Source organism: Coregonus clupeaformis, unplaced genomic scaffold (assembly GCF_020615455.1).
Source record: "Coregonus clupeaformis isolate EN_2021a unplaced genomic scaffold, ASM2061545v1 scaf0171, whole genome shotgun sequence".
NCBI lineage: Eukaryota > Metazoa > Chordata > Actinopteri > Salmoniformes > Salmonidae > Coregonus > Coregonus clupeaformis.
The window spans coordinates 169,106-180,000 of NW_025533626.1; the positions used below are offsets into that span (position 1 = coordinate 169,106).

The following is a 10,895-nucleotide window of genomic DNA, read 5'->3' on the forward strand; positions in this document are numbered from 1 at the left end:
GAGTAGTGAAGTAGTGTGGATGCAGGTGTGTTTGGAGTAGTGAAGTAGAGTAGATGCTGGTGTGTTTTTAGTAGTGAAGTAGTGTAGATGTAGGTGTGTTTGGAGTAGTGTAGATGTAGGTGTGTTTGGAGTAGTGAAGTAGGGTAGATGTAGGTGTGTTTGGAGTAGTGAAGTAGTGTAGATGCAGGTGTGTTTGGAGTAGTGAAGTAGTTTAGATATAGGTGTGTTTGGAGTAGTGAAGTAGTGTAGATGTAGGTGTGTTTGGAGTAGTAAAATAGTGTAGATGCAGGTGTGTTTGGAGTAGTGAAGTAGTGTAGATATAGGTGTGTTTGAAGTAGTGAAGTAGTGAAGTAGAGTAGATGCAGGTGTGTTTTGAGTTGTGAAGTAGTGTAGATGTAGGTGTGTTTGGAGTAGTGAAGTAGTTAAGTAGTGTAGATGTACGTGTGTTTGGAGTAGTGAAGTAGTGTAGATGCAGGTGTGTTTGGAGTAGTGAAGTAGTGTAGATGTAGGTGTGTTTTGAGTAGTGAAGTAGTGAAGATGTAGGTGTGTTTGGAGTAGTGAAGTAGTGTAGATGTAGGTGTGTTTGGATTAGTGAAGTAGTGTAGATGTAGGTGTGTTTGAAGTAGTGAAGTACTGAAGTAGTGTAGATGTAGGTGTGTTTGGAGTAGTGAAGTAGTGTAGATGTAGTTGTGTTTGGAGTAGTGAAGTAGTGTAGATGCAGGTGTGTTTGGAGTTGTGAAGTGGTGTAGATGCAGGTGTGTTTTCAGTAGTGAAGTAGTGTAGATGCAGGTACGTGTTGCAGGGTGTCTGTCAGGACAGGTACCTTGTCTGCAGAAACAGTGAACTTCTGGAGCTGCATCTGGTAATATGGGCGCGGTTTTAGGCTTGATTGGAGGTTGGTGTAGGGCTCTGGGATCTGTAGGCGGAGCTTTGGTTGGCCTTGCCGGGACGGAGTGGCTTCAGGCTGCAGCCGGGGCTCCAGCTGTGGGTGGGCTCCAGACTGCTTTGTCCTGCTGTAAAGTAAACACATGTACATGTGACTCCAATTAAACCTCTGACTGACTTCCATCATGACAGAGGCTGAGAGCAGAAGCCATGGAGCTGACATGTCACCTTTCAAAGTCTGAGTCTTTTCTTGCTATGATGACATCATCCATGCAGGCTCTGTGGCTCAGGGGGGAAGGTGCAGGGCCACAGTAATGTCCAAGGCTCTGGAGAGAAGACCATAGAGAAGACACACAGGCTGTGTTAAAGGCCCAGTGCAATCAAAAACGGGATTTTCCTGTGTTGGATATACAGTACACTGAGTATACCAAACATTAGGAACATCTTCCTGATATTGCATATTCTCAGTGTATATTTCCACACTATGAGGTTGGGATAATACTGTGAACATGATGATAATGCCCTTTTACTGTAAGAGCTGTTTTAAAAGACCGCCTGAAATTTCATCCTGTTTTGGAGGGATGGAGTTTTGGCCTACCATGGTCACATCACCAGGCAGTAAATTAGTTAATAGACCAATAAGAAAGAGAGTTCCAAACCTCTCTGCCAATAACAACTAGTTTTCCATTTTCCCCTCCCCACTCAGACCACTCCCAGACAGTCCAAGCTAAATTCTTGCTTGATACATTTCCTGTTTGGCGACTGTGAGGTAGTCGGGTGAAGGTGATTCGTTTGGTATTCCTTTTCTTTACTCAAATACGCCTCTTAAATAGGAAAGAACTCGACTCTAAAGTGAAGAAATAACTGAAACTTTATGTTTGCAACGTCATGAAAATGGTAGATCTAGAAACAGAGAATAGCAGACCCAGCGAAACAACGCGACCATGGACCAAGTAGCTGACGACTCGACTAAAGTGAGTTTAGAGACAGTACTAACAGATATTTTGCACTGGCATTGAGAAACTGTCTAAGCAGATGAAGAAAACATCTGATGATGTCAAAAAAATCACAACTGATGTGACTGAACTGGGCAAACGGGTTGAGGAGGCCGAAACTGGGTTAACCCTGCAGAAAACGGCAAGAGAAAAGCTCCAGAATACCGTGGATGAACAAAAATAAATCACTAAGGAGTTTACTGAGAGATTAAACGGGACGGAGGACTTCAGTCGCCGTTCAATTCTTCATTTCATAAATTTCCCCAAAAGTTGTGGAACAACCGGAAAGGAAGAATTCCTGGAAAAGGGAATACCACAGCTACTGAGTGAGGAGAACTTCACAGGGGATCCCACAATCAAACAGGGGATCCCACAATCAAACAGGGGATCCCACAATCAAACAAGCACATCAAACAGGGGATCCCATAATCAAACAGGGGATCCCACAATCAAACAAGCACATCGAACAGGGGATCCCATAATCAAACAGGGGATCCCACAATCAAACAGGGATCCCACAATCAAACAGGGGATTCCACAATCAAACAGGGGATCCCACAATCAAACAGGGGATCCCACAATCAAACAGGGGATCCCACAATCAAACAGGGGATCCCACAATCAAACAGGGGATCCCACAATCAAACAAGCACATCAAACAGGGGATCCCATAATCAAACAGGGGATCCCACAATCAAACAAGCACATCGAACAGGGGATCCCATAATCAAACAGGGGATCCCACAATCAAACAGGGGATCCCACAATCAAACAGGGGATCCCACAATCAAACAGGGGATCCCACAATCAAACAGGGGATCCCACAATCAAACAGGGGATCCCACAATCAAACAGGGGATCCCACAATCAAACAGGGGATCCCACAATCAAACAGGGGATCCCACAATCAAACAAGCACATCAAACAGGGGATCCCACAATCAAACAAGCACATCGAACAGGGGATCCCATAATCAAACAAGCACATCGAACAGGGGATCCCACAATCAAACAGGGGATCCCACAATCAAACAAGCACATCGAACAGGGGATCCCATCGAACAGGGGATCCCACAATCAAACAAGCACATCGAACAGGGGATCCCATAATCAAACAAGCACATCGAACAGGGGATCCCACAATCAAACAGGGGATCCCACAATCAAACAAGCACATCGAACAGGGGATCCCATAATCAAACAAGCACATCGAACAGGGGATCCCACAATCAAACAGGGGATCCCACAATCAAACAAGCACATCGAACAGGGGATCCCACAATCAAACAGGGGATCCCACAATCAAACAAGCACATCGAACAGGCGGCCAGAGAGGGGACACGAGCAGCAAACCAAAGGGCATCATCACAAAGTTCCTAAACTATAGGTACAAATATAAAGTTCTATGACTGGCCAGCCAAAACGTCGGACCTTTGATTTATGAGGACAATCGGATCTACATCAACAACGACATGATCAGAGACCTCTCAAATGCAGAGAATTTTACCCCATATAGAAAAAGCTATGGGAAGGCCTGGGTGGGTGGGAATAATTGAAATGGCCCATATGTGAAAAAAGAAACTGGGAGAGATCAAATGGGATACAGCGTAAGACGCTGAAATTGTAATTTTATCTCCGTTGCTCTCTCCCTTCTCTCCCTTCCCTTCTATTCTACCATATAATGTACAATTAATGTTAATGAATGGGTTGAATGAGTGTTAATGAATTGGTTGAATGAATGTTAATGAATTGGTTGAATGAATGTTAATGAATTGGTTGAATGAATGTTAATGAATTGGTTGAATGAATGTTAATGAATTGGTTGAATGAATGTTAATGAATTGGTTGAATGAATGTTAATGAATTGGTTGAATGAATTTTTAATGAATTGGTTGAATGAATGTTAATGAATTGGTTGAATGAATGTTAATGAATTGGTTGAATGAATGTTAATGAATTGGTTGAATGAATGTTAATGAATTGGTTGAATGAATGTTAATGAATTGGTTGAATGAATGTTAATGAATTGGTTGAATGAATGTTAATGAATTGGTTGAATGAATGTTAATGAATTGGTTGAATGAATGTTAATGAATTGGTTGAATGAATGTTAATGAATTGGTTGAATGAATGTTGATGAAACATCAGCAATCGCCGAGTTTATAGAAGAGAGAGACGAACTAGCAGGCTATGTGCACGAAGCCCACAATTATACACCTCTCAATCATTATTTCCAGCTCTCTTTGTTATATTGAAATTCATTCATTAACCCATTACAGTCTACACTTATTAACCATAATTTATTCATATTTCTTTACTATAATAAAATATTTAAGTTGTTGTTTAGATTCCATTAGCTTTATTTGATGACTTTATTATTTCATTCCAAGTCATCATCTCATCTCTATAGAGCTGCTGTCTGACTAAATCACTATTTTAGTAGTTCTTCAAAGTAAATAAGGCAGACTTTTATGACTGCTGAATACCAACTATCAATCACTTAGATCGTAGCAGCTGCTCTCTATCCCTCTCCATCATGCATTCCTCTGTCTCTTCTCTCTGTGTCTGCCCCACACTAACATAACGTAACAGGCCTATAGAAACACAGCAGACAAGTAAGTACACAATGGATTATGGTCATAGGGGCTGGGAATGAGTAGGGAATGAGTAGGGGAGGACTGGAAAGGAGTAGGGAATGAGAAGGGGGAGTAGGGAAAGAGTAGGGAATGAATAAGGGAGGAGTATGGGATGAGTAGGGAATGAGTAGGGGAGGATTAGGGAATGACTAGGGGATGTGTAGGGAAGTACATGGAAGGAGTACGGAAGGAGAAGGGGAGGACTGGTAAGGAGTAGGGAAGGAGTAGGGGAGGAGTGGGAAGGAGTAGGGGAGGAGTAGGAAGGAGTAGGGGAGGAGTAGGGGAGGAGTAGGGGAGGAGTGGGAAGGAGTAGGGGAGGAGTAGGGGAGGACTGGGAAGGAGTAGGGGAAGGGTAGGAAGGACTGGGAAGGAGTAGGGAAGGAGTAGGGGAGGAGTGGGAAGGAGTAGGGAAGGAGTAGGGGAGGAGTGGGGAGGAGTAGGGGAGGAGTAGGGGAGGAGTAGGGGAGGAGTGGGAAGGAGTAGGGGAGGAGTAGGGGAGGAGTAGGAAGGAGTAGGGGAGGAGTAGGAAGGAGTAGGGGAGGAGTAGGGGAGGAGTGGGGAGGAGTAGGGGAGGAGTAGGGGAGGAGTAGGGGAGGAGTGGGAAGGAGTAGGGGAGGAGTAGGGGAGGAGTAGGAAGGAGTAGGGGAGGAGTAGGAAGGAGTAGGGGAGGAGTAGGGGAGGAGTGGGAAGGAGTAGGGGAGGAGTAGGAAGGAGTGGGGGAGGAGTAGGGGAGGAGTAGGAAGGAGTAGGGGAGGAGTAGGGGAGGAGGTGGGAAGGAGTGGGAAGGAGTAGGGGAGGAGTGGGAAGGAGTAGGGGGAGGAGTAGGAAGGAGTAGGGGAGGAGTAGGGGAGGAGTAGGGAGGAGTGGAGATGAGTAGGGGAGGAGTAGGAAGGAGTAGGAAGGAGTAGGGGAGGAGTAGGGGAGGAGTGGGAAGGAGTAGGGGAGGAGGGAAGGAGTAGGGGAGGAGTAGGGGAGGAGTGGGAAGGAGTAGGAAGGAGTAGGGGAGGAGTGGGAAGGAGTAGGGGAGGAGTAGGGGAGGAGTGGGGATGAGTAGGGGAGGAGTAGGAAGGAGTAGGAAGGAGTAGGGGAGGAGTAGGGGAGGAGTGGGAAGGAGTAGGGGAGGAGTGGGAAGGAGTAGGGGAGGAGTAGGGGAGGAGTGGGAAGGAGTAGAAGGGTAGGGGAGTGAGTGGGGAGGAGTAGGGGAGGAGTAGGGAGGAGTAGGGGAGGAGTAGGGGAGGAGTGGGAAGGAGTAGGGGAGGAGTAGGGGAGGAGTGGGAAGGAGTAGGGGAGGAGTGGGAAGGAGTAGGGGAGGAGTGGGAAGGAGTAGGGGAGGAGTAGGGGCGGAGTGGGAGGAGTAGGGGAGGAGTAGGGGAGGAGTGGGAAGGAGTAGGGGAGGAGTAGGGGAGGAGTGGGAAGGAGTAGGGGAGGAGTAGGGGAGGAGTAGGGGAGGACTGATCCAACACCAGTGTTAAGATGTTGACTGAGTACCAGTCTACTGAGTATACAGTGGGGAAAAAAAGTATTTAGTCAGCCACCAATTGTGCATGTTCTCCCACTTAAAAAGATGAGAGAGGCCTGTAATTTTCATCATAGGTACACGTCAACTATGACAGACAAATTGAGAAAATAAATCAAGAAAATCACATTGTAGGATTTTTAATGAATTTATTTGCAAATTATGGTGGAAAATAAGTATTTGGTCACCTACAAACAAGCAAGATTTCTGGCTCTCACAGACCTGTAACTTCTTCTTTAAGAGGCTCCTCTGTCCTCCACTCGTTACCTGTATTAATGGCACCTGTTTGAACTTTTTATCAGTATAAAAGACACCCTGTCCACAACCTCAAACAGTCACACTCCAAACACCACTATGGCCAAGACCAAAGAGCTGTCAAAGGACACCAGAAACAAAATTGTAGACCTGCACCAGGCTGGGAAGACTGAATCTGCAATAGGTAAGCAGCTTGGTTTGAAGAAATCAACTGTGGGAGCAATTATTAGGAAATGGAAGACATACAAGACCACTGATAATCTCCCCTCGATCTGGGGCTCCACGCAAGATCTCACCCCGTGGGGTCAAAATGATCACAAGAACGGTGAGCAAAAATCCCAGAACCACACGGGGGGACCTAGTGAATGACCTGCAGAGAGCTGGGACCAAAGTAACAAAGCCTACCATCAGTAACACACTACGCCCGCCCAGGGACTCAAATCCTGCAGTGCGAGACGTGTCCCCTGCTTAAGCCAGTACATGTCCAGGCCCGTCTGAAGTTTGCTGGAGTGCATTTGGATGATCCAGAAGAGGATTGGGAGAATGTCATATGGTCAGATGAAACCAAAATAGAACTTTTTGGTAAAAACTCAACTTGTCGTGTTTGGAGGACAAAGAATGCTGAGTTGCGTCCAAAGAACACCATACCTACTGTGAAGCATGGGGGTGGAAACATCATGCTTTGGGGCTGTTTTTCTGCAAAGGGACCAGGACGACTGATCCGTGTAAAGGAAAGAATGAATGGGGCCATGTATCGTGAGATTTTGAGTGAAAACCTCCTTCCATCAGCAAGGGCATTGAAGATGAAACGTGGCTGGGTCTTTCAGCATGACAATGATCCCAAACACACCGCCCGGGCAACGAAGGAGTGGCTTCGTAAGAATCAACCCCATAGAAAATCTTTGGAGGGAGTTGAAAGTCTGTGTTGCCCAGCGACAGCCCCAAAACATCACTGCTCTAGAGGAGATCTGCATGGAGGAATGGGCCAAAATACCAGCAACAGTGTGTGAAAACCTTGTGAAGACTTAAAGAAAACGTTGAGAAACTTTTGTTATTGACCAAATACTTATTTTCCACCATAATTTGCAAATAAATTCATTAAAAATCCTACAATGTGATTTTCTGGATTTTTTTTTCTCATTTTGTCCGTCATAGTTGATGTGTACCTATGATGAAAATTACAGGCCTCTCTCATCTTTTTAAGTGGGAGAACTTGCACAATTGGTGGCTGACTAAATACTTTTCCCCCCACTGTAAGTAATCACCATACAGCCTGTCAGTTACTGATCCTGAACCAGTGTTAAGGTGTTGGCTGAATACCAGTCTACTGATGATATCTAGTCACCATACATCCTGTCAGTTACTGATCCTGAACCAGTGTTAAGGTGTTGGCTGAATACCAGTCTACTGATGATATCTAGTCACCATACATCCTGTCAGTGACTGATCCTGAACCAGTGTTAAGGTGTTGGCTGAATACCAGTCTACTGATGATATCTACTCACCATACAGCCTTTCAGCCTGTTCTGTTCTTCCTTCACCTCCTTTTCCATGATCCTGTGTGGCTCAGTTCCCACGCTGCCCTGGCGTTCTATGGTCTGGGTCAGGGAGTCTCCGTCTTCCCTGGTGAACCCTGAGGCAAGAGGGGAGGGGGCGAGGGAGGGCGGCTGCGTGGTTCGGGAGCCAAGAGGAGAGGGAGTGAGGGAGGGCGGCAGCGTGGTTCGGGAGCCAAGAGGAGAGGGAGTGAGGGAGGGCGGCAGCGTGGTTCGGGAGCCAAGAGGAGAGGGAGTGAGGGAGGGCGGCAGCGTGGTTTGGGAGCCAAGAGGAGAGGGAGTGAGGAGGGCGTGCAGCGTGATTCGGGGAGCCAAGAGGAGGGGGCGAGGAGGGCGGCAGCGTGGTTGGGAGCCAAGAGGAGAGGGAGTGAGGGAGAGCGGCAGCGTGATTCGGGAGCCAAGAGGGGAGGGGGCGAGGGAGGGCGGCAGCGTGGTTCGGGAGCCAAGAGGAGAGGGAGTGAGTCCGTGGTTCCTGTAGGGAGGGAGAGCAGCAGGAGGGTTAGTATTAAACCTGTCATCAGTAGAACTCAGAACACAGACGTTGTGCCCTAAATGGCATCCCGTTCCCTTTAGCTTTAGTCGAAAGGCAATAGGGTGCAGCTAGAGCCAACTCACAGTACAGGGCCCTGTAACCCAACTATTGGCCCTGACTATTTTGACAGTATTTGTCTATTTATGTAAAGCTAAAATAGCCCTGAAACCATTAACAGCAGATCAGATAAGAGAGAGATGGTTATGTCATTATCTGGATCCAAACATAGCCCACCAACATGAGAGGCTAGAGGAACCTAGAGGAGAGGAGAGGAGAGGAGAGGAGAGGAGAGGAGAGGAGAGGAGAGATAGAGGAGAGGAGAGCTAGAGGGGAGGAGAGCTAGAGGGGAGGAGAACTAGAGGGGAGGAGAACTAGAGGGGAGCTAGAGGGGAGGAGAGGAGAGGAGAGGGAGAGGAGAGGAGAGAGAGAGGAGGGGAGAGGAGAGAGGAGAGGAGAGGAGAGGAGAGGGAGAGCTAGAGGGAGGAGAGCTATAGGGAGCTAGAGGAGAGGGAGAGAGAGAGAGAGGAGAGGAGAGGAGAGCTAGAGGAGAGAGCTATAGGGGAGCTAGAGGAGAGGAGAGGAGAGGAGAGGAGAGGAGAGGAGAGAGAGAGAGGGAGAGGAGAGGAGAGGAGAGAGAGGAGAGGAGAGCTAGAGGAGGAGAGCTATGAGGAGCTAGAGAGGAGAGGAGAGGAGAGAGAGAGGAGGAGAGAGGAGAGGAGAGGAGAGGAGAGGAGAGGAGAGGAGAGAGAGCTAGAGGGAGGAGAGCTATAGGGGGAGCTAGGAGGAGAGGAGAGGAGAGGAGAGGAGAGGAGAGGAGAGGAGAGGAGAGGAGAGGAGAGGAGAGGAGAGAGGAGAGCTAGAGGGGAGGAGAGCTATAGGGGAGCTAGAGGAGAGGAGAGGAGAGGAGAGGAGAGGAGAGGAGAGGAGAGGAGAGGAGAGGAGAGGAGAGGAGAGGAGAGGAGAGGAGAGGAGAGGAGAGGAGAGCTAGAGGAGCTAGAGGAGAGGAGAGGAGAGAGGAGAGGAGAGGAGAGGAGAGGAGAGGAGAGGAGAGAGAGGAGAGGAGGAGAGGAGAGAGGAGAGGAGAGGAGAGGAGAGGAGAGAGCTAGAGGGGAGGAGAGCTATAGGGGAGCTAGAGGAGAGGAGAGGAGAGGAGAGGAGAGGAGAGGAGAGGAGAGGAGAGGAGAGGAGAGCTAGAGGGGAGGAGAGCTAGAGGAGAGCTAGAGGAGAGGAGAGGAGAGCTAGAGGAGAGGATAGCTAGAGGAGAGCTAGAGGGGAGGAGAGCTAGAGGGGAGGAGAGGAGAGGAGAGGAGAGCTAGAGGAGAGGAGAGCAAGAGGGGATCTAGAGGGGAGGAGAGCTAGAGAAGAGGAGAGGAGAGGAGAGGAGAGCTAGAGGAGAGGAGAGGAGAGGAGAGGAGAGGAGAGGAGAGGAGAGGAGAGGAGAGCTAGAGTAGTGCATGACAAATGGCTAAGGAAACAATGATTAGGATAATCTGTACCTACATCATGTTAGATGATAAAGTTGCTATGTAGAGGAGAACTAGAGGAGAGGACAGCTAGATGAGAGCTAGAGGAGAGGAGAGCTAGTGTGGAATTAGAGGAGAGGAGAGGAGAGCTAGAGTGGAGTTAGAGGAGAGGAGAGCTAGAGAGGATCTAGAGGGGATGAGAGCTAGAGGGGAGGAGAGCTAGAGGAGAGGAGAGCTAGAGAGGATCTAGAGGGGATGAGAGCTAGAGGAGAGGAGAGCTAGAGTGGAGTTAGTGGAGAGGAAAGCTAGAGGGGAGCAAAGGGAGTGCATGACAAATGGCTGAGGAAACAACGATTAGGAGAATCTGTACCTACATCATGTTAGATGATAAAGTTGCTATGTAGCGGAGAACTAGAGGAGAGGAGAGCTAGATGAGAGCTAGAGGAGAGGAGAGGAGAGGAGAGCTAGAGGAGAGCTAGAGGAGAGGAGAGGAGAGCTAGAGGAGAGGAGAGCTAGAGGGGATCTAGAGGAGATGAGAGCTAGAGGAGAGCTAGAGGAGAGGAGAGGAGAGGAGAGCTAGAGGAGAGCTAGAGGAGAGGAGAGGAGAGCTAGAGGAGAGGAGAGCTAGAGGAGAGGAGAGCTAGAGGAGAGCTAGAGGAGAGGAGAGGAGAGCTAGAGGAGAGCTAGAGGAGAGGAGAGGAGAGCTAGAGGAGAGGAGAGCTAGAGGGGATCTAGAGGGGAGGAGAGCTAGAGGAGAGCTAGAGGAGAGGAGAGGAGAGGAGAGGAGAGGAGAGGAGAGGAGAGGAGAGCTAGAGGAGAGGAGAGGAGAGGAGAGGAGAGGAGAGGAGAGGAGAGGAGAGGAGAGGAGAGGAGAGCTAGAGGAGAGCTAGAGGAGAGGAGAGGAGAGCTAGAGGGAAGCTAGAGGAGAGGAGAGGAGAGCTTGAGGGGAGGAGAGGAGAGGAGAGCTAGAGGGGAGCTAGAAGGGAGCTAGAGGGGAGCTAGAAGGGAGCGAGAGGAGAGGAGAGGAGAGGAGAGGAGAGGAGAGGAGAGGAGAGGAGAGG

At 48.6% G+C, this 10,895-nt stretch overlaps 1 protein-coding gene across 1 annotated transcript in view; it reads right to left on the reverse strand.

Annotated features, from left to right (window-relative positions):
- LOC121561532 overlaps positions 1-10,895 on the reverse strand; it is a 152,114-nt gene that overhangs the window by 84,250 nt on the left and 56,969 nt on the right. The window contains exons 10-12 of the mRNA XM_045213920.1: positions 7,792-8,311; positions 1,114-1,211; positions 824-1,013 (exon numbers count right to left, since the gene is read on the reverse strand). Coding sequence (XP_045069855.1) covers positions 824-1,013; positions 1,114-1,211; positions 7,792-8,311 — 808 coding nt within the window. The remainder of the gene's footprint in view (positions 1-823; positions 1,014-1,113; positions 1,212-7,791; positions 8,312-10,895) is intronic.